At 35.1% G+C, this 24,377-nt stretch overlaps 1 protein-coding gene and 2 long non-coding RNA genes across 3 annotated transcripts; 2 read left to right on the top strand and 1 right to left on the bottom strand.

Moving 5' to 3' along the window:
• The first annotated feature begins 5,337 nt into the window (after positions 1-5,337).
• On the top strand, positions 5,338-6,038 carry LOC148210944 (uncharacterized). The gene is made up of 2 exons (XR_015791915.1): positions 5,338-5,582; positions 5,741-6,038. It is a non-coding gene; the product is annotated as an uncharacterized LOC148210944 (long non-coding RNA).
• Positions 6,039-6,273: 235 nt separating this feature from the next.
• Positions 6,274-8,222, top strand: LOC148210943 (uncharacterized). The gene is made up of 2 exons (XR_015791829.1): positions 6,274-7,562; positions 7,802-8,222. It is a non-coding gene; the product is annotated as an uncharacterized LOC148210943 (long non-coding RNA).
• Positions 8,223-17,411: 9,189 nt separating this feature from the next.
• LOC148210942 (uncharacterized) lies at positions 17,412-19,118 on the bottom strand. Its single transcript, XM_088125254.1, has one exon. The coding sequence runs from the start codon at positions 19,116-19,118 to the stop codon at positions 17,412-17,414; it is 1,707 nt and encodes a 568-aa protein (XP_087981380.1).
• Between the last annotated feature and the right edge of the window lie 5,259 nt (positions 19,119-24,377).

Raw genomic sequence — 24,377 nt, 5'->3', positions numbered from 1 at the left:
AGATTCAGCCTGCTGGTTGGAGCTCCGATGTGAGCAGGATGGTGACTGTCCTTTTCGGAAGGATGAGCCTCTCTTTCTGTTGAGATGCTCACGGAGGTCTCCCCTCTGGCGAGTGTGTCCCTCGCTCTCATTGTCTTCGGGATGTTCCTCCTCGACTGGGCCGAGGTGGGAACCCCTTTGCTCGCGTATGTCAATGCGCGTCACTCCATTTTCAGATCGAGACCCTGCGCCTGCAGCTAGTATCATTTCGTTATACATTTCCTCCATGGACCGCATTTGTGTGCACATTGCCTCCATTTCTCTCTAGAGTGCGTCAAAGTTCTCACTTGTTGGAGCCGGGGCTGGACCCCGAGCGCCCTTCTTAGAGGTCCCACCTCGGCCACGGGTGGCCTTGGATGTCCTTGGGTGCGCAGGTGGTAGGACAGACGCGGTGATTCGTGCCGACCTGCGGAGGAGTTCTGTTGCTAGGCCGTCGTGACCTTGCCCCTCTACCAATGCTGCTCCGACCTCCCTCTAGTGGGCATCGCTGACAGCTAGAGTCCTTCGATCTGCCGTATTGGTCGAGTTTGCTGGTTGAACCATTTTCGCTCGCATGTTGGTTTAAAAGAATTGGGATGACTTAGATTGTCGACTCCCCACAGACGGCGCCAAATGTTTATGCAAGGATATGCACAACAGTGTATCTCTGATCGCAGCTCGAACTCGGTCTCCGGACCGATCTGAACACTTGGGCGGACCTGCACAAAAAGGTGAGCACTCCGACGATCAAGTCAGTATAGGTCGGATTCCCAGTTTTAGTTCGAGGTCAAAAATCATCGTACCTGATCGTGGAGTGAGGTCCTCTACTTATGGGTGGTAGTCCCGTTAATCTCGCGACGGTTACACCCGGTAATCTCGGGACCGTCGGTTACACCCGGTAATCTCGGGACCGACGGTTACACCCGATAATCACGCCGCTGACAATAGCTCACATCGGCCCCCACCGAGCTTCCCGGTAGATCGGACCTTGGCCAGGTCGCACCTCGGCCCTCATACATAGCACCTGTCAACGCTAGTGGTGGTGATCTCGGCGGTTCGAGCTAGGCATGACTCATGAGTCATCTTGGAGCACCAATAGCGGTCCTCCACGTGTCGAGGGTATTCTCTTCCCCAAACATTTACAATTTTATCAATTAAATCTCTCTCTCAATTTCTTTTATCTCTTCCTCTATTTTTCGATTATAATAATAATATAATCTATAATCTATCTACCTATAACTCTAACTCTAGATGATGTGGAAGATATATATATTTTTTTAAAAATTATCCTTTAAATTTTCCCTTTTTCACACCTACTATGGAATAAAAATTTAAATAATTAATTTTTTAGGATTTTTATCTTTTTAGAATCACCAAAAGAAGGGATTAATTATTGAGAAACTATTAATGGTCAATTATTTTTATTGCCAAATATTAAAGACCTCACGTTAAAAAGATAAAAGAGCTTAACAAGAGTTTATAATATAAGTGAGTTACTTCTCTTATTGTCATTTGGTCTTGAGATGAAATCTCATATGTATTAATACGACATCAGAGCCTATAAAAGCTCAAACAAACCTCCAATCTAAAAATGAGATCCGACTTATAAATAAGTTACTCTTTTCGTTGCCAATTGATTTTGAGATGGAACCCATCAATATTGATACCAAGAGTCAAGAACATGTAAAATTTTGTCAATTTACTCTTATAAATTAATTAAAAAAATGTTATCAATTATTTTTAGTTATAAATAATAGTGAAATTTCAGAAAACTTTAAAATCTAAAAGTTCTGTAACTCTTTATCTCCTAAGAGGCCTTCCCTACTCTCTTCCAACTCGTTCCTCTCACCAAAATTTGAATCTTCTTTTCTCTTGAGTCAATATGTTGTGTTGTCTTATATTTTAGGCAGATTGTTTTATCTTTCCAATCTACATTTATAGTTGTAATTTTAAAGAAAATTATTTTAGCAGAATCATGGAAGATTTTTTCACTCACTTTTTTTCAACTATTTTTCTTCACAAACATTTTATACTCTAGGTACCTTTTTAAATTATCTATTGTTAATGCGGAATCAAATAATTAAATAACAAATTTTAAAAATTTGAAATAACTAAAATATGATATTAAAATATAAATTATAAAATTTATTGTACTAAGTATCATATTTGGATCGAATTATGTTATTTTTTAACTTTTTTAGTAGATTTTTTTAAACACATACTTATTTTATACTATTTATGTGAATATTTTTTTTATTTAGTAAAATAAAGGGATAAATTTTACGTGCATCACACTGTTACTTGCTAATTCTATAAAATAATTCAATTGAAAAATAATAATTAAGTTAAAGGATACTTATCTTAAGTTTACGTTTTTCCTCTCTTTGTTGCCTTTAAAAAATACTTACAAACGTCTCTTAATTGGGTTATTAAACTTTAAAATGTTCAATTACATCATTAAAATTTAAAATTTGATAGTCTATATTAGTTACGACTTTAATAGTTTAAATTCGCTTCGATACTGTCTCGGTCAAGAGGGATCATATAGCCATAGTTTCATTCCAAGGGCAGTCCCTCGTTGGCCAAGGGTGCCCTTCACACTAAGAGCGTACAAGTATAGTCGAGAAATCGAGCCAACTGAATCAACAATAGTTTGTTCGGTTTTGAGGCATTATGAGTTGACTGTTGGTTTTGCATATGCAAAACTGATTGGTTGGTTGGTCGATTGACTCATAGAAAGTTACAGGGAACTTATCAACTGACCCATATGTAAAGAAAAAATAATTTAGGGCTCCTTAGGGTTTGAGGCCATGTTGGTCAGATATGTTTTGCATCTGCAAAAGTGACTGGTCGGTCGGCCCTAGAAAGTTATAAGAAACCAATTGACCGGCCCATATGTAAAGAAAAAACAATTTAGGGCTCCTTACGGTTTGAGGCCATGTCGGTCAGATATGTTTTGCATCTGCAAAAGTGACTGGTCGATCGGCCCTAGAAAGTTATAAGAAACCAATTGACCGGCCCATATGTAAAGAAAAAACAATTTAGGGCTCCTTACGGTTTGAGGCCATGTCGGTTAGTGTTGGTTTTGTATTTGCAAAACTAACTGATCGGTTGGTCGGCCCATACAAAGTTAGAGGGAACCGATCAATAGACCCATATGTAAAAATAATAATAAAATAAATTTGGAGCTCCTTACTTTCTTTTTCCCGCCCCGCCACCCCACCCCCCAAGTTTTGCCCCTCTCTCATTTCCCTTTCATCTTCGAGCTTTCCTTCGAGTTCCTCTCTGTTTTAGCTCTTTTTTTAGTCTCATCATCTTGTTAAAGATAATGGTACTCTAAGTATCCAAAGTATCTCCAAAATGGTATGATATTGTCCGTTTTGGACATAATCTTCATGGTTTTGCTTTTGGTTTCACCTAAAATACCTCATACCAATGGAAATAATTGTAATCATCTATATATTATGAACCACTCTTTTCCTTAATGAATGTGAGACTTTGTTGCATATTTTGCAATTCAAACACGTCTCAAGCATTGGATGAATATTGTGCAACAGGTGATGGAGTCTTTGATCAAGACCACTTCAATAGTCTCTTATTTTTTTCTTAAAAAAAAGGGATTAGTCTCCTAGTTTTCTTCTTTCTAGCAAGTTAGAGTCAGTTTTGGGTTGTAAGAACCCGTTTGGTAGCATTCACATTTCTTGTTTCTCATTTTCTATTTTATTAAGAATTGTGGGAAATTATTTATGTTTCTTGTTCTTTCTTTTTTAGAAAAATTCTCATAATTCTATAGAAATTTTGGTAACAACAAAAACAAGTTAGTTTTTTTTTTTTTATTGTTCTCATTTCCAATTTGTCATTTCAAAATATAAGTAAAAATATTGTTTTATCAATGCTTGAATAAGTGTTAGACAATGCAATTTTATTTTATTTTCTTGAAAAGAAGGAAATAGAAACAAAAAGCACAAACGTTACTGAACAATATGCCCTAAATTTCTTGCACGTACAAGTTCCATGAACCAAATGAGAAGACGTCATCGGAAAATCATTGGTTGAAGAGAGTGAATATAAATTTGTTATTTATTAGACATACCATCTCATAAGTTAATGATACCAATAATAGATACTATACAATGATAATTTAAAGTTTTAAGAATAAAATAAATAATAATAATAATATTTTTTTTTTCAAATACTTATTTCGATCTCTATACTTTGATTTATTTTGATCCACATACTTTTGAAAAGTGAAAATTTTAGTCCGTATTTAAAAACTTTAACATAAATTCTATATACAATGAAACCCTCAAATATAAATGTAAAACTATTATTAAGTATAGTGTCGTGTGTTGAAATTGTGATCGAAAAAAAATGAGATTAAAAGAAAATAAATGGACCAAAATAATCATTTCTTAAAAGTATAGAAACTAAAATGAAAAATTTGAAAGCACATAAGTCAATATAATAACTAAAATGAATCAAAATTGAGAGTAGATGGACGAAAATAATATTTAAACTTTATTTTTTAAGTTTGGAGGTTGAATATACCCGACCGTTAGATCTAGATGTAAAAGAAATTAATAGTTAGGATATAAAAATCGTTAAAAAATCTTGGGAGATATTTATTTATTTTTCATGGACGGGAAAATGGAAGTTCAATAATTTGGAAGACAAAATTCAGTGGTGACCCACTCCAGAAATTACACACACCACAAATTGTCTGTCGTCTTGTCTCTAAAATTAAATATAGGTCCTCTAGTGTGCTTGTCCAATCAGGTCTTTTCACCAAATCAAACCAAACAAGATGGACACTTCAATCAAAATTTTAGTTTGGATCTTTTCCAGCAATAGTAAATTTAGGTTGCCCATGCCTGCCATCTCTCTCTATTTTGTAGGGACGAGAGAAAATAGAAAATACATCATCCACCATTTTATTGAATTTGTAGATCTAATAATCTATTTATACCAATAAATTATAATTTTTTTTTTAAAATTATAATCTAAATAGAAAATAAATCTAATTCAAATAATACATAATCTAACGGTACTCTTTACCTTCTCCTCCCGATATGTAATTTGTTTTTTTAAATTAAATAGTACAAAGTCATACGTGAAGTTGTGCATGCCTCGGAAAAGCATGATTTTTAATTTTTTGGGTAATTTAGGTGAGTGGCTAAAATTTGTCACCCATCTTAAAAAATGACAAATAGTATCACATCACAGAAGAGCTAAACCACATTTTAGGAGATTTAAAAATTTTATTATTTTTCAACTTTGCCCTTAAATCTATTTTTGTCATTTTTCATTTGAAGCCACCTAAATTTTTTTTCCAATAAGAATTTAATTGATTTGATTTTATATGTCCACCCTTTAAATTTTAGTCTAAAGGTTATCTCTCTCCCGTAGCTTTTCCTCTGCAACGACCAAGTGAATGACGAATTGAGATCAATTATGTGAAAGCATGGAAATCTGTTTTAGCATTTGTAGCTTCCTACACATTAGGACTTCTCATGATTGCAAAAGCTTCATGGTATCTACCACCCTTGGCTTGGACATGGACTGGGGTTAGTCTTCTCCAGTTTTCTTTCTGTTTGCTTCTCTCTCTCCCCCTCCCATTCTTGTTGGAGTTTGCAACTTAGGCCCTGTTTACTTATCCGCAATCGTAATCAAGAAATTGTAACGAAAACTTTCATTTCCTTTGATGATGTTTATCAAATTGTAGGAATGAAATCAAATGGTGGCACTTACCTCAAACTTTGTAATTTCATTCCCAAAACGAGGTAATCTCATTACACTCCTACAACCCCATCAATCTCATTCACTTTCCTTATTCCGTGGGTCTCACATATATATTATAATTAATTTACAATTTTTACCCTTTCTCTCTCCTCAATTAATTAGACCCATACAATTTTTAATTATTTTTTTATACTTTTATAATTTCTTCTGTAATTATACTTCCATTTTTATTAGTTGATGTGATTTTATTATATAATATTATAAATTTATATTAATTAATATCAATAGATTTTTTTAAATAGAAATTATTATTTTAAATATTAGAATGATAAAATTTAATAATATGTTATATTAAATTAGGCTGTTATGATAAAAGAATATTTTATTTGATCTAATTTTATTTTAATTATTCATTATTAATTAATATTAAATAAATTGTTCTAATAAAAAAAGTTTACTATCAATAATATTGTAATAAATTAAATTTAAATTTATTATTATTGTAATTAAAAAAGATTGACACAATATTTGTAATTAGCTAAAAAAGAGAAAGAGGTATATTAGTAATTGTTATTTATCTGATTCCGATTCCGATTCCAGACAGTTTTAGTAAACAACATTAAAGGGAATTCTGATTACAATTTCAGAAAAATTATGGTAAACAACATCAACGAAATAACATTACGATTCCAATTGATTTTCATTCCGATTCATTTCCATTATGATTGCGGGTATGTCAATGGAGCCTTAGCCCTTGAAGTTACTTTCCTCCTATTTTCTCCTCAAGTTCTTTATTATAGGTCACGATTGTGCTCACAAATCATAGGAACAAGTTAGTTGTGGAAGACATTATAGGTATTGGCTTTGTAGATACCAACATTTACCCAAAAATAAAAAATGCAACACTAGTGCAGACCACTATAGATATTGACATTGACCTCGAAATTGGTGCGACACCCAATGCAGACCATTGTAGATACTGACATTGACCCCAGAAATGGAAGTGCAGACTACTATAGATATTGACATTTACCTAATAAATGGAAGTGCGACTCCTGTGTAAACTACAACTCACCATCAACGCATAAAATGAAGTGCGACATAGACCATTGTAAATACTGACATTGACCTCATAAATGAAGTGCAGACCATATACGTGTATCTATTGATATATACAATGTGCATATGTTACTAAAGCGATTACCGTTTGGCAAGACGACTTCACGAGACAAGGTATGTTTGATTTGATTGATTTCATAGTTGATGGATCCATTAAATATATTTACCCCTCCATCTAGAAATTTTAAATTTTAGATTTTAGATTTTAACTTAGAAATTTATACATTTTAAACGTTAGTCAAATTTTGAATAATTTTTTTATTTATCCACTTTTAAAATATACTTTCAATTTTTAAATTATATTTTAGTTATTTAAATTTGATTATTCAAAGTTGATTCATATAGTATGCCTAGTTGTTGTATCAAATAAAATCCCTAATATTAAGTACATATAATTATAGAGGTATATTTGTCTAAAATAATATTTGGGATTCTAAAAAAAATACCACTCTAGCCATTTATACAATATTCAATATTTTTCGCCATTTTTTAAAACGCTTTATTTATTTCGACCATTCCTGTGGTCGTCCCTTTTTTTTTTTACATGATTCAAAGCCCAAAAACTATTAATCAAGCGCCAACCGTAACATTTGCAAGTCATGAAGTCATGGGCCAAGGAGGCAAAATCCAATACACAACTGGTGGAAGGTGAAGCCTCAAACTAGAAAAATTGGAGAGAATTTAAAGTACGTGTCCCTATTTATCATCCGGTTTTGAAAAATGGTGAAACGATATTGGATAATGAAAAATGTCCATTTGTATTTTTCTATCTGTTTTGTAGGTTTGATTTTGACAATTCTACCCTTTTTATTTGGTTACTATTTTTAAAATAAAATATCCCAACTTTTATTATCTTTCCTAGATTCTACTTCTCATTGATTCTAGTTTTTTTTTCTAACCACTATGGTTTGATATATACGTAAAGACAGAACTCACCAAATTTAAGGAGACACCACACCGAAGAAGATCGGGGAGGGAGATAATTAGAGAGGGAATCGAAGCGGGAGCTGATGAAGGGAGAGAGAGGGGAGAAGGGGAGACAATAGAAATCCAACGAGGGAGAAAGAAGATCTTGTTAGGCGATGCTACAAATTGACAGAATCAAGCGAGCGAACAACGGCGAGGCAACGTAGTCGGTGATAGAGCTGGTTGCAAGTGGGGCGACGAGTGGCGGAAGAAAGAGAGGCCTATATGTTGAGTTTCTACAGATTATCTAGGTAGAGTGTTTTATATATTTTGTATTAATTGTTCATTGTATTTGTTATTTGTTCGATCTGTTATCCGTATTTGTTATTTGTTCCTCTGTTCACCGTATTTGTTATTCCTGAGTTCACCATGTTCATCTATTTATTTTGTGTTTTAGTATTTCTGTTTCTAACTACATTGTTTTGGTTCTTAGTATTTGTGTTTCTAATTAAATTTTGTTTATTGATGTTTATTATATATTCTTTAAGATATTTTTGGATCATTTCCGATAATGATTTTATTGTTTAATGAATATATTTTTCTTTAGATTTGTTAGTATAATTCTCCTGAAAATTTGTTGGGAAAATATTTGAATTAAAAAATATAGGTAAGATTGTAAAAATATTTAAATTGTCCAGTAGAGGTGGGTAGAGAAAAATATAGGTAAAATTCTCCTATAAAAAAGGGAAAATAATATATTCATTTTATAAACATTTTAGGGAGGGTAATTTCGTAACTAAAAAATTAATAAAGATTTTCCTATTTTTACGTTGGCCATTATTGAAAGCTTAAAGTTGTTTAGCCATATTTTGAAATTGCCTATTTTAAATTGTTATCCCAAAATTTGAAACCCCAAGAATCCAAGTAAAGAAGGAGATTCGAATGTAACCACACTCTTCTTTTAATACAACAAGTAAAGAACGAGATTCGAATTCATGACCTCTTAGTTAGAGACAATATATAACTACACTTCTACTAAAGGGTTAAAGTACATGATTAGTCCATTTTGGGTTTCTATTGTCACAACATCATCGCGACGCGGAGCGGCCGACGTCATCCCCTGACGGGTCTCTTTCGAGATTAGGGTTTGGGGTCGCCACCAATCATCTACGAGGTGTGATTGGTCACCTATTTAAAAAAACTTGGTCTACGAAAATAGAATTTTGGTTCAGGAGTCGGTTGAGCGTAGGAAAGATGTTAACACCCTACGACACCCGTTCGAAAACGGTACCATATTTTGTCAAAAATTATCCTATTATACTTTGATCCAAAAAGAAAAATACTTTTGTGTTTGATTTTAAATGTCCCAAATATATTGGTTCATATTTTACGATAAAATATGAACCAACAAGCATGAGTGGCGCGCAAAGACCATTAGAAAAACAAATTATCACCTCGAGAATGTACAAATTTCTTACCAATGTGCCAACATCCTAAGATATTACTTAAAATTTTATATAAATGTTTTAAGATTTGAAATCTTATAAAAACGAAAGTTTTCTTTTTTATATTAAAAAAAATATTTTATCTAAAATAGTTGTTTGGTAAAATAATTATATATAAAAAAAAAACATTAATTTAGGCAAGCAAAGACTCAAACCTAAGACATGTGAATTACTCCTAAGTAACCTACCACTATGCCAACACCATATGATACAACTTAGTATTAATTCTTATCATAGAAATGTTTATTTTAAAAAAAAGTTTTAAAAAAAATAAAAATAAAACAAATAAAACTAAAACGAAAAAAACAAATAATAATAAAATAAAAAATAAATATTTAAAACTTATTTTAAAAATAATCAAATCATATTTAAACAAATTTATTTTAAAATATATCAAATCATATTTAAACAAATTTATTTTAACAAATTTATTTTAAAATATATCAAATCATATTTAAACAAATTTATTTTAATAAATTTATTTTAAAATATATATAATCATATTTAAACAAATTTATTTTAAAATATATCAAATCATATTTAAAAAAAATTATTTTAAAATATATATATAATATCAAATTTAAAACAAGCTTATTTAAAACAAATAAAAAAAATCAAATCATTTCTAAAACAACTTTTTTCTATACCACGTACTGCGGTGAGGAAAATCTAGGTGTGCCTGCGGGTCTGAAAACTGTGAAGGAGCACTCGAGGTCGAAGTCAGGTGGTCGGTGATCCGTGCGTCGGTTGTAGAAGTTTTGCGCCGGACTACTATGGTGCAGGTTGTCTGAACTTGTGATCACCGGGGGACGTGTGCGGTCTGTGTATTGTCGGGGTTGCCGGCCTGGGTGAAGAAGAAGAGAAGGTGATGATAGAGAGAAAGAAGGAAGTGAATTCTTCTGTATGCGTGTTCTGTCCGTCCTTCCTCCCCACTGCAGCCCTCCTTAAATACACCTAAAACTAACGATAAAAAAGAAAAAAAGGGGAAGAGAAGAGAGAAAAAGAGGGAGGAGAAGAAGGGGAGGGGATACAAGTATGAAGGAAAAAATCAAAGGGGAGAAAAACTGTTTTTTTTTTATCTTAAAATCAATTTAAAAAAAAAAACAATTATTTTCAAATAAACTCTAATTTTAAAACTTAATTTGATTCAATTAAAACTTTACATTAAATTTTATAATAAAGTAAATTATGTTATTTTAAACTAAATCAATAAACATAAAAAAATTAATAATAATAAATAAACCAGTAATAAAATTTTTTTAAAAAAAACGAAAGCGAGTCGGACCAAATACGGTGTCTACAGCTTGCCCCCCTTTGTGTATTCTTGCAGAAAAATGGTAGACAAAGGCAAAAGACAGAGTATTGGGAAGGCGAGGAAAAAAAAAAAAGCAACGGACCTGGCTTGACACAGAGGCTTCGACCACGATCTATCGGGTTCGATTTAACCAACAGAAAACTAAAAGGTAACGGACCTGGCTTGACACAGGCTTCGACCACGATCTATCGGGTTCGATTTAACCAACAGAAAACTAAAAGGAAACGGATCTGGCTTGACACAGGCTTCGACCACGATTTTTGATCAGGTTCGATTTAACCAACAGAAAACTAAAAGGCAACGGACCTGGCTTGACACAGGCTTCGACCATGATCTATCGGGTTCGATTTAACCAACAGAAAGCTAAAAGGCAACAGACCTGGCTTGACACAGGCTTCGACCACGATATATCGGGTTCGATTTAACCAACAAAAAACTAAAAAGAAACGGACCTGGCTTGACACAGGTTTCGACCACGATCTTTGATCGGGTTCGATTTAACCAACAGAAAACTAAAAGGCAACGGACCTGGCTTGACACAGGCTTCGACCACGATCTATCGGGTTCGATTTAACCAACAAAAAACTAAAAGGAAACGGACCTGGTTTGACACAGGCTTCGACCACGATCTTTGATCGTGTTCCAACATAAAACTAAAAGGCAACGAACCTGGCTTGACACAGGCTTCGACCACGATCTATCGGGTTCGATTTAACCAACAAAAAACTAAAAGGAAATGAACCTGGCTTGACACAGGCTTCGACCACGATCTATCGGGTTCGACTTAACCAACAAAAAACTAAAAGGAAACGGACCTGGCTTGACATAGCCTTCGACCACGATCTTTGATCGGGTTCGATTTAACCAACAGAAAACTAAAAGGCAACGGACCTGGCTTGACACAGGCTTCGACCACGATCTATCGGGTTCGATTTAACCAACAAAAAACTAAAAGGAAACGGACCTGGCTTGACACAGGCTTCGACCACGATCTTTGATCGGGTTCCAACATAAAACTAAACAAGCTTGCTTGAGCAAAAATGAGTCGTCATGAAATTCTCTGCCATAGGGCTTTTTGGAGACTTCTCCAAGGCAAATGCATGAAATGACGCATGAAACGGTGCATGAAATGTGCGTTTGATGCATGATGATAACAGGAAAATTTGTCTTTGATGCAAAAATAGAGTGTAATCACTTGCTTTTATAAAATCTTGGGATTGTTCAGATAGCTCGATCACCGCATTTCGCTTTCCTTCAAAGATCCTTTTAACTGGATCGAGAGTAACCAGAACAAATGGGACAACGACTTTGCCCTGATAACTTTGTAATGCCGTACTTGCCCCAATGTTCCAGAGAACAAAATGTCCCTCAGGCTTCCTGTGCCCTTATGTTTGATTTCGAGTAACGCATAGCCTTGGAGACGTGAATATAAAAGCTACCGTCCTTCGTATATAGAAAGAGACGAATGGAGACCAGATTTTATAAATGACAAGAGACACACGTCTCAAAGATGTGGTTTAAATTTATAGGCTATAATAGAGAATGGATACACAAAACTGCCTTTCAAGCATAATACTGAGATCAAAGTGAAATTTTTCGAAATACATCAGAAACTATGCATAATATTTTCAAACATGATCTGAGTTGACTGGATTTAAAAATTCAATGCCATCCATGTTGGCCAGAACTAGTGCTCCTCCGGAGAAAGCCTTTTTCACCACAAATGGTCCTTCATAATTCGGGGTCCATTTGCCTGATGATCTTTTTGTAATGGGAGAATTCTTTTTAGAACTAAATCTCCCTCTCTAAACCTTCTTGGGTACACCTTCTTGTTATAGGCTTTCATCATTCTTCTTTGATAAAGTTGTCCTCTGCATAATGCCGTCAACCTTTTTTCTTCTACAAAGTTTAGCTGCTCATAACGTCTTTGGACCCACTCAGCCTCTTGTAACTTAGCTTCCATGATAACTCTCAATGATGGAATTTCTACTTAAATAGGGAGAACAACTTCCATACCATAAACTAAAGAAAATGGCGTTGCCCCAGTTGAAGTACGGACTGAGGTGCGGTAACCATGTAAGGCAAATGGAAGCATTTCATGCCAGTCTCTGTAAGTTACAGTCATCTTTTCAACTATTTTTTTTATGTTTTTGTTGGCGGCTTCTACTGCACCATTCATCTTAGGTCGATAAGGGGTTGAGTTGAGATGTTTGATCTTAAACTGCTCACAGAGCTCATTCATCAATTTGTTGTTCAAATTCCTTGCATTATCGGAAATTATGGTTTCAGGAAGACCATAACGACAAATAATTTCCTTCTTGATGAATTTGACTACAACTCCTTTTGTCACATCTCGGTAAGAAGCTGCTTCTACCCATTTAGTAAAATAATCTATGGCTACCAAAATGAATCGGTGCCCATTTGATGCTTTAGGTTCGATAGGTCCTATCACATCCATGCCCCACATAGAGAAAGCCAAGGAGCTGTAAAAGTATGCAAATGAGAAGCAGGAGCATGAGTCTTGTCCTGCTTCTACCCGAGTAAATTTGACATTTGTGACATTTTCTTGCATATTTAATACAATCTGTCTCTATAGTCAGACAATAATAGCCAGCTCTTAAAATTTGTCTAGCCATCATGTGTCTATTTGCATGAGTGCCACAAACTCCTTCATGAACTTCTTCCATAATCCTATTGGCATCTCTTCCTTCGACGCACCTTAGGAGAACCATGTCATTGCCAACTTGCGAAGGGTGCGCTTATCATTTTCTGAAGCATTTGGTGGATACTCTTTACTCTTTATATATTGCTTGATGTCATGAAACCAGGGGTTACCATCGGGTTCTTCCTCAATGCTCATACAAGAAGCTGGGACATCTCTCCTCCCAACTTTAATCGGACGGACATCCTCATTGAGTTCTAAATTGAACATCACCGCTAATGTGGCCAATGCATCTGCTACTTGATTATTTTCTCTTGGCAAATAATCAAATGAGATTTCATCAAATTCTTGTGACAATTCTGTTATGAGTTGTTTATAAGGCAACAACTTAACGTCTCTTGTTTCCCATTCTCCTCTTAGTTGATGAATTACTAGCATAGAATCCCCAAAAACTTTAAGTTTCTTAACCTTCATATCAACAGCAGCTTGGACGCCCATCGAGCATGCTTCATACTCGGCCATATTATGTGTGCAGTCAAAACATAATCTAGCGGTAAGAGGGTATAGTTCCCCTTTGGGTGATATCAAAATAGCCCCTATCCCATGACCTAACTCGTTAGAGGTACCATCAAACATCATGGTCCAAGTTTGCGGGTCTAAACTTTCCTCACTTGCAGTTATGGTGGAGATATACTCATCTGGAAAATCGAACTTTACCGGTATGTAGTCATTTATAGGTTGTTGAGCTAGGTAGTCGACCAAAGCACTCCCTTTAATAGCCTTTTGAGTCATATAAACAATATCATATTCGGACAAGAGGACCTGCCACCTTGCAATTCGACCCGAGAGAGACGGCTTTTCAAAAATGTACTTTATGGGGTCCATCTTTGAAATGAGCCATGTGGTATAATACAACATGTATTGTCTTAGACGTCGAGCAGCCCAAGCTAGAGCACAACAAGTTTTTTCTACTTGGGAGTACCTAGTCTCGCAATCAGTGAACTTCTTACTTAAATAATATATAGCCTGTTCTTTCCTGCCTGAATCATCATGCTGCCCCAGTACACATCCCATTGAGTTTTCAGTCACTGTGAATTACAAAATAAGGGGTCGTCTTGGAGTTGGTGGCACAAGAATTGTAGGGTCTTGCAAATACTGCTTAATCTTTGACTGAGCGTTTATGCTGAACGCACGCACTAAGCGTGGTAACAATTGTATAGATGGAAGCGCACACCTGTCAGAGTAATATAAAATGGATGGAGTATCCAAGTATCGATCCTCAAGGACTTCTAAATAATTTCCAAACTCTAAAGTTTTAAAGAATAGTGAATGTTGAAATGAGTGATTCTTGTAAAATGGGAAGTGGTCACAAATAATGGTTTTGGATTTGGGATTTGGACTTAGAATGATAAAACCTAGCCCGAATTACTTCAAGTTAGCCAACAAAGAATCAAGGATATGCTAAGGACAATATGCATTTCACTTTAGGAACCAACGACTACGCTTTTCACTTGACTTATGTCTAAGCAAGTTCAAAGTCCTAAGACATTCCCTAATATGTCTATTACGAGAGATATCTTAGTTTTAGGATGGAATTAGTCGCAACCTCGGGTTAAGGTCCTATGTCTAGGCTACTTAAGCGGAACCCTTATGTCTAAGGCGCTCCTCTCCTCGGTTTAACCACTCAACAATGCAAATAAGCAACCTTTTCAGTATTGACTTGTTAAGACTTACAGTGGCCTTCTCTAAATCCTAACTTTTTGGGAAAACATGTTGAGCAATGAATGGAAAGCAAAAACACTACTTCTTAGCAACCCTTATTAGAAATAAAAGGCTAACTATCCATAACCGGGCTAGAGACGGGAATTTAGAAAGACATATTGAAGAAAATACAGCAAGTAAAATGGTTGAATGTGGAATGCATGTGTGAAAAACAAAAGTTAACTAACGGAGAGTTTTTATCGGGATTGAGAGCTTCGCCCTTCTCTTTCAAGCAAGGGGGAGTGTCATGTGCTCTTTCCTCCAAAAACACAACTCTCTTAACTAAAAATAAAGTAAAGGCAAAGGGAAGATAAGCAAAGTGCTAGATTTTTATATATTTGAATAAGTAGAAAAATAACTAAGTACAAATGGAAACAAAACAAAGCTCAATAAAGGAATGTAAAGTACTCGGGATTTAAAAACCAAAAGCAACTAATGAAAGCAACTCAAAAGTACTTAGAAAGCAACAAAGAAACACTAAAAATGATCAAGAGAAGGAAGCAAGGCTTGATGAATTTGGTGGAGAAGTTGCTGGAATTTATAGCTGTGCAGAATTGGTTAGGTAGGTCCTAAAACGATGGTGAATCACCCATTTCCAACTCCTTTGACTGACTAAATCGTGCTCAAACTGATAGTGGAACACTTCTTCTACACGTATGCATCGGTTGGAACCACCAAAACGCATTGGAAGACGCGTTTCATTAAGGGCAAAGTTGGAAGAAAACCAGTTTTTCTGCAGGCTTCCCAGGCGCCTGGCGCCTCCCATGTAGGTTTTTCCGTCTTTTTGCTTCTTTTGATTAATTTGCACTCCCAAATGGTCCTAAAATGTCATAAATACAATATAAGCTAACCACAAACCATAATATATGAATTTCGCATGAATTGGAACTCAAACGACCGAGAAAAATCCGAAACAAAGCTGAAACATTGTAAAAACAGCATCTAAAACCTTCTTTTTACGCATGTAAACAAGCGTAATCAATCTTATCAAATGCTGCTTGACAATCTTCACTCCATAACCCATCGTTGTTCTTGCGGAGCAATTTAAAGATGGGTTCGCAAGTTGCTGTTAAGTGAGATATGAACCTTGCGATGTAGTTGAGTCGTCCTAGAAATCCTCTGACTTCTTTCTGCGTCTGTGGAGGTGGCATCTCTAAGATTTCTTTGACTTTATCCGAGTCAACTTTAATGCCTTCTTGGCTTACTACAAAACCAAGGAGTTTTCCAGTGGTTGCCCCAAATATGCATTTGTTGGGATTGAGTTTCAATTTGAACTTCCTCAATCGATCAAACAGCTTCCTTAAAATAGTTGTGTGCTCCTCGCCCTGTTTTTACTTGGCAATCATATCATCCACGTAAACTTCAATTTCTTTCTGCATCAAGTCATGAAAGAGAGTAACCATGGCACGCTGGTAGGTTGCCCCAGCATGTTTTAGCCCAAATGGCATAACTTTGTAGTAGAAAGTTCCCCATAGCGTAATGAATGTGGTTTTTTCACGATCCTCAGGTGCCATCTTGATCTGATTGTAGCCTGAGAACCCATCCATAAAGGAGAAGGTTGAGAACCCAGCAGTATTATCAACCAGCACATCGATATGAGGAAGCGGGAAGTTGTCTTTTGGACTTGCACGATTCAAGTCTCTATAATCAACACACATTCTTACTTGTCCATTTTTCTTTGGTACAGGGACAATGTTTGCCACCCACTCAGGGTAATTAGATACTGTAAGGAATCCTGCATCGATTTGCTTCCTTACTTCATCCTTTATCTTGATCAACATATCTGGCCTCATTTTCCGTAACTTCTGTCTCACCGGCTTGAACTCTAGGTTGATCGGCAATTTGTGCACTACGATGTCTGTATCTAAACCAGGCATATCCTGATATGACCAAGCAAAAACATCAGCATACTCATGAAGTAACTCTATTAACTTTTTGCGACTCTCTGAAGACATATGAGTGCCTATTTTAATATCTTTGGCTTCGGCTTGTGATCCCAAGTTAATTGTCTCAGTTAATTCTTTATGGGGTCCCAACATCTTTTCTTCTTCTTCTAGCATTCTCAATAACTCAGCAGAGGGCTCGTCATCTATTTCCTCATCAGATTCAATATTGTATATAGGGTATCGAGTTCGTATTTCGAATCATTATCGCATTCAATCTCAGTATTACTGTTTAAGACATAATAAAGGAGAAAAGAAAAGAAACAGAAATAAATGAATAAATTGGCCCAGAGAATAGTAGAGGAAAGAAACAAAGTGAATGAACTCAAACTTTATTGATATGGAAGAATTATAAACAAATAATAGGTCTGGATGGAATGTACAGGAAATAGAAAATTAGTTTAATTAATTAAGAAAATGAGGGGAAGGAAAAAAATGGACAATTACTTTGATTTATTATTTACAAAAGACGGTAGCTCTATCAAGCTCCAATTTCTCAGCTCGAAACCATCTGGGCACGGGTAGACAAAAGGTCTGACGTGCTCTCTTTCTTCTTCTGTCACTGCTGCCACTATAGAGCTCTCATCGTACTTCTGATGGATTGTGCCGCCACTTCTGAAAAAGTGGCTGAGAGGTGGAACAGTCCTCCTAGGGTAATCAAGCTCCTCATTCTCAAATCTTGAGAGGCGTTTTGCTTTTTCCAGACTTCGCACTCTAATGATGTCGCCTCTACTTGGTTTATACCCCAACCCAAACTTCTTTGTATTCTTAGCCATCCTTAGCAGTTTGTCTAAGCTCCCATTGTCTCCTTTAAAGGCGGTCTCTAAAAGTCGTGGCTTAGGTCTTCCAAACTTCCCATGTAAAATTGTAGCATTTGCAATCTCGAATGATTGGAATGAAGACTCAAAAGCTTCTTCTGCTGCTTCAACGTATGGCATCGAAGCAAGCCTTGAGACTAGAATGTCTTTTTGTCCCAATATGATCACTAACTTTTGGTCAACCGCAAACTTAATTTTCTGATGTAAAGTGGATGGAACTGCTCCTGCCGAATGTATCCACGGTCGCCCCAACAAGAAACTATAAGTTGATGTGATATCCATAACCTGAAATGCTATGTCAAAGGTCCAAGGACCTATTTGGATCGGGATCTCAATATCCCCAACAACAGCGCTGCGAGCTCCATCAAAAGCTTTTACTATCACAGTACTAGGTCTCATATGGGACATATCAACGGGTAACTTCTCTAGCGTGGATCTTGGCATTATGTTTAAAGAAGATCCATTGTCCACAAGGACTTTTGCTATTAGGAAGTTTTTGCACTTAACTGAGATGTGGAGAGCTTTGGTATGTTTTGTACCCTCTGGTGGTATCTCCTCATCTGTAAAAGTGATGGAGCTAGATGCCGTTATATTCCCCACAACGTTGCTCAAATTATCCACTGTGATGTCTTGTGAAACGAAAGCCTGCTTCAAGGCTTCCAACAGTGTATTCCGATGTGTTTCAGACAATAACAGTAAAGATAATATAAAGATCTTTGCTGGTGTCCGACCTAATTGTTCAATAACTTTGTATTCACTTTGCTTCACTAGCTTTAGAAACTCTTGAGTCTCTTTTTCGGACACAGGTTGTTTAGGACTTACATCCTTTACAACAATTGCCTCCACCAGTTCATCATGGACATCATCGTGGAGTTTGGCTTTCTCTTTCTTATCCTCTTCCACTTTCTCCTTCTTCTTCTCACTTGCTTTTTCTTTATTCTTTTCACTAGTAGTTTCATTCACGTACTTTAGCAGGCTATCCGGTGTATAACATCTCCCAGTTCGTGTCAAACCTCCCACTCCAGTGATATTGTCAACTAGGAGTGAAGGAAATGATACATCTTGCCCTACAGTTACCTTGCACTCATATTTCCAAGGCACTGCTTTGGAACTTTTATACTCGAAAGGAGCTGGGACCGTGATAGTGATTGGTTTCCGACTGCAGCTAGATGCATCTGGCTTTTCACGGTAAAAGACGGTGAGAGGTTTTGGTTTAAGAGAATCACTTGAGCCCTCAGCAACCAAGATATCTCCCACAACACTTGTCCGTTTCTCTAGGTGAGATTTTGTAACAGTAAGGACTTTTGAGTCTAATAACTCTTGAACTTTCATCCGAAAACTGTTGCATTGCTCTAGGGAGTAACCTTTTGCCCCAGCGTGGAACGGGCACGTCAGACTTTCATCATACCCTTTACTAGGGATGACAAAAAAAAAACACGCGGTACCCTACCCAATAGGATTGGGGAATCCCAGATTTGATTGGGGATGGAATCAAACCGGGGATCTGAATTGGGGTCCCAGGCGGGACGGGGCGAATATTTTATTAATTTTTATATTTTTATATATAATAATATTAATATATATTAATTTTAATAAATAGTTTTTAAATTAAAAAAATCTAAGCCCCAGGTTCATTTAGCCCCTTTTTCTTAGTTTTAACACCCACCAAAATAATAAAAAAATTAAAAAGATAAAAAAATAAATATATTTATCGAGGACTGGTTCCCTGTGGGGAACCCATCTCTGATAGGGGAATCTCTGCCCAAAAATTTCGGGTACGGGGCGAGGATGAGGGAAAAATCTCCAAAATGGCAAGGATGGGATGGCCTCCCGGCTCCGCGCCGCCCCGTTGTCATCCCTAAAATGACCAATATGAACATAGTTCAACGATAATTGGCACCTACTTTTTTTGAGGTTGGAGGTTCAAACTCTCATCCTCCTAATTTGTTGTACTAAAAAAATGAACTAATGCATTTGCTCATTTGTTATTTATCCATCTATCACTATAATTGTAACGACCCGACTTCTTGGGACTCAAACTTCTCACGGAAGTTACTACACGCTTTCCGTATTTAAAAAAAAAGCCTTTAAAAAAAATTATAATAATAAACTAAACTAAATACATTTTCATAATATAATTTTATAAAATAAAATTAAAAAAAAAAACTCATTTGGGATCCCATAAAAAGTTTTACATGAAAATAATATTAAGATAAATAACTCTTGATACAATAAAAATAAAACATGAAACTAATGCGGAACAGAAAACCCATGACACAATTTGTAGACATCTTCGTCACACATCTTGTACATCTTTGTTATTCCCTATAAAAAATAGGGGAAAGGGATGAGTATAAAAAAAAAAACTCAGTAACCCAACTAGCAGGATCATGCACGTCTTAAATGACATGTAACATAAAAATATGAGACCTCAATCTTTATTCAAATCATTTTCCTTTTCCTTTTACTTTTTCCTTTTCATTTTTGTCAAAATGGACAATTAACCAATTTTTCATAAAGAATACCAACTCCATTTAGGTGCATAAGCAATTTTCCCGAGAAATTCTACCCCAACTGATAGTAGTTGGCACATAGTCAGCGAAGCCAAGTATCATCTGCCAAAGCGCCTTTGTCTCAGTCTACTTTAAAATGAGGGTAATTGTGACAAACCTTTCAAAAAAATTTCATAAAAATATTTTCATGGTCATACACATATGCACGAGGTCCCATAAAATAAACATATTTTTGACATGATATGCAACAATAAAACATACAGAATAAAAATATAGAACAAATATCACACAATTTCTCAACCTAATTCCAAAAGCAGGGCTTACCTTGATAGTGATCAATCTATCAAATTTACTGGCTTGATCTAAATCAATTTCCAAAAAAAATAGAAGAAAAGTTGCTATTAAAAAAAAAGAAAAGAAAATATTTGAGGAGAGTTATGGGATACGATTTAGGTCCGATTTGAGGGTCCTATTTATAGAAGTGTGGAAAGTTAATTTGAATATGATGTAAATTCAAATTCAAATTCAAATTAAAAAAAAAAATTTATTTATCTCTTTTTTTTTTCTTTTTGAATTTGGAGATATCTTAACATATATTTTGATTAATTTAAAACTAATTTAAATCTAAATCTTAAATAAAATAGTTTTACATATTACTAATTTTTTTAATAAAAGATTTTTTTATGGCCAATTAAAAAATATTCAAATTACCAATTTTTCTAAAAAAAATACGGGGCGTTACAATAATTTACACTATGGTGTCTGGTTTTTATTTGGTCTCTAAAGTTTTAAAAATGACATTTTTTTGTCACTGGAGTTTGAATTTTACTTCAATGTGGTCACTGAAGTTTGAAAAGTAAAACTTTTAGTCTCTGAAGTTTAGATTTAGTATTTGAGTTGCGTTGATCCTGAATTAACTTAAAAGAAAGATTCGTGGTAGTTAACACGTTGATGTGTATTATTATCCTTGTGTGATTGTCATTTTCTCAACCAAGTTGAAGATGCCACAAAAGAAGTTGATGTGGTCTTGCCACTGACAAAGAATCTCTCATTTCCTTTAAACTTCCCTCAATATTTTAACTTTCATGTCATCTCTTCGTTAAGACAACTAATACTCACTTCAAAGATCAAATAGAAATAAATTCAAACTCCAAATACCAAAAATATTACTTTTCAAACTTCAAAGATTCAATAGAAATAGAAACAAAATTCAAAGTACAAGGACAAAATGTATCACTTTTGAAATTTAAAAGACTTAAAAAGAGAAACTAAAACAACAGATTTTAAAACTTAAAAACCAAATTGAAATCAAGTCAAGATCTTGAGGACCAAATCAATATAAACTAAGCAGAGTTTAAACTCCAAGACCTCAATATCATTCCAATCCAAGAAGCCATGCAATTTTATTATCTTTTAGAAGATATATATATATATTTTTTATGCTATTTTATTTCCTATCTAACTTAGATAAGATTCATCGTCTCTTTGTTGTTGTGGTGTGGTCAAAGATTACATGCATGACATCTCTGGCGTGAATTATTGTAATGTTGTTCTCCTTTCATGTTTTATTTAATTGAATTCACCGTATATCTTGAATAATATTGATCATTAAGTCTCGCGTTTTGGTTTTGGATCTCAAGATTGTTCTTGGGAAAGGTTGGTACTCTCGCGATCATATCATCCTCCCTTTAAAAAGATTTGCCTTAAATCAAGATCATTGTCCAGATCAGAAGAGATAAAAGTTAGAAATATTAAAAGTTGTGCTAATACCATACTTTTTCTTGAAGCCAAAATTGTACTCAATAATCTCTAAACAAGGTTGTTAAAATGGATAATTTTCCTTGAGCTTTCATTGATTCAATAATACAATATATAAAAAAAATAAAAAGAAAACTATTCTATGTTTATCTAAACCAAATAAGGAAACATAATAAACACCATAATGAACACATTAATATTTATCACCCCTCAAGTTGGAGCATACAGATTGTAAATGCCCAACTTGCCAAGAATAAGATCAAATTGGTTTCTTGCCTAATGCCTTCGTAAAAATATATGCCAATTGTGCCGATGTCAGAACGAAAGATAGTGCAATTAGACCTTCTTTGATAGCATCCTGAACAAAGTTACAATCAACTTCGATGTGTTTGGTGTGTTCATGAAAAACTGGATTCTATGATATATGTAATGCCGACTGACTATCATAGAAAAGAGATATTGCCTTTTAATGGTGAACTCCCAAACTTAGAAGTAAACCTTTCAACCATTTCAATTCACATGTAATAGAAACCATATAACGATATTCTACCTCAACGGAAGAGCGAGCAACCGTATGTTGCTTCTTAGTCTTCCACGAAACTGGTGAATTTCCTAAAAAAACAAACCAACGAGTAAGTGATCATTGGGTAAGAGGACAAGCTGCCCAATCCAAATCACATCAACCTGTCAAAGACAAATCACTGTCTTGACCTGGAAATTTCTTTAAAGAGCATACAATACGTAACGCAACATCCCAATGGTCTTGTCTAGTTCCTACATAAGCTGAGATAGAATATGAACCGAGTAAGCTAAGTCAGGATGGGTGACAACCAAATAAATAAGACGCCCAACTAATCATTGATAGGACTCTGGATCTAAGAGAGAAAGGCCTGTGGCACACGCCAACTGATGATTTTGTTCGAGAGGAAATGAAACCGGTTTGGAGCCCAACAGACCAACCTCCGAGATGATATCAAGAGCATATTTTCATTGGCATAAGTATAGCCCTTAATTATTTCTGGCCACCTCATACCAAATAAATATTTAAGTACACCTAGATCCTTCATATGAAAACACTTGTTCAAATATGCTTTAAAAATGTGTTACCATAGTGGAATCATTGCCAGAAATTATAATATCATCGACATATACTAAAACATTGAGTTGAACAAGCCCATTAGTGTAAGTGAATAAGGAATAATCATAATAAAATTGAATAAAAACATACCCCTTTAAAGCTGTTGCAAGCTTGGCAAACCAACATCGAGGAGACTAGCATAGACCATACAACGACTTCCGTAGACGAGAAACCACAGTGGAGTTGCTATATGTAAATCTTAGAGGAAGTTTCATATAAAACTCCTCATCCAAATCACCATGAAGAAAGGCATTATGTACATTCAATTGATGCAACTCCCAATTTTTCGATGTTGCAATAGCAAGAAAAGTTCGAGCTGTCACCATTTTTGCCACTGGAGCGAAAGTCTCATTGTAGTCAATTCCTTCAACTCGATGATTTCCAAGAACAACTAATCGTGCTTTCAAGCGCTTAATACTGTCATCAGAATTGTATTTAATTTTATATACTCATATTTACTACCAAGAGCTTTCTTCCCAGAAGGTAATTTTTCCATTGTCCGAGTGTCATTGTCTTCCAAAGTACCAATTTCTTTTTGCATAACAGTATGCCATCCCACATCTGTTACAACTTCTTTAAAAGATCGTGGTTCAACACTTGTAGTTATAGCTGCAAGAAAATTTTCGTGTGGCATAGTAAATCTATCAACAACTAACATAATGTGCTATAGAAAAAGGAATACTTGAGGAAATGTGATTGCATTGAACATATGAGGGAAGAGATGAACTTTTCTTAATAATCATATGTATCACATAATCTTGTAACTTAACTGATGGTATTTTGCTCCTCACCAACCCCATTTCCACCATGTTCTTGGACCAACTCCCTAGTCAAGCAGTGAAAAAGTGTATGTGGCAGGTAACTGATGCTCGGATGATGTGGGCAATGACTCATGAGATAAAGATGGATCCGAGACCATTAAAGTATCAAGACCCTCGTCACACATTATCCCATTAATTTTCATATCTCACAAATTACCTAATAAGAGGAACCACCACTTTCCATAGGAATCTCAAGACTAGGACTCTTAGTAGTCATGAAAGGAAATATATGTTCATAGAACTTGATAACACAAAGAACTCATTTTTCTCAAGATAAAGTAAACTTCATTGCAAAAGCTAAGCATCCAACTATATGTAATTCAGCAATCTCATAAGGAGTTTTGTTGAGAAGAGCAATAGA

This window comes from Momordica charantia (assembly GCF_013281855.1).
Source record: "Momordica charantia cultivar OHB3-1 chromosome 6 unlocalized genomic scaffold, Mcharantia_2.0 BLBB01000006.1, whole genome shotgun sequence".
NCBI classification, from domain to species: domain Eukaryota; kingdom Viridiplantae; phylum Streptophyta; class Magnoliopsida; order Cucurbitales; family Cucurbitaceae; genus Momordica; species Momordica charantia.
Note: the sequence above shows the minus strand (reverse complement) of the source record. Positions and strands in the feature narration are given on the sequence as shown.

What these genes read in the sequence shown, in the direction of transcription:
- LOC148210942 (XM_088125254.1), bottom strand. Translation starts at nt 19,118, where the DNA reads ATGAAAGTTCAAGAGTTATTAGACTCAAAAGTCCTTACTGTTACAAAA.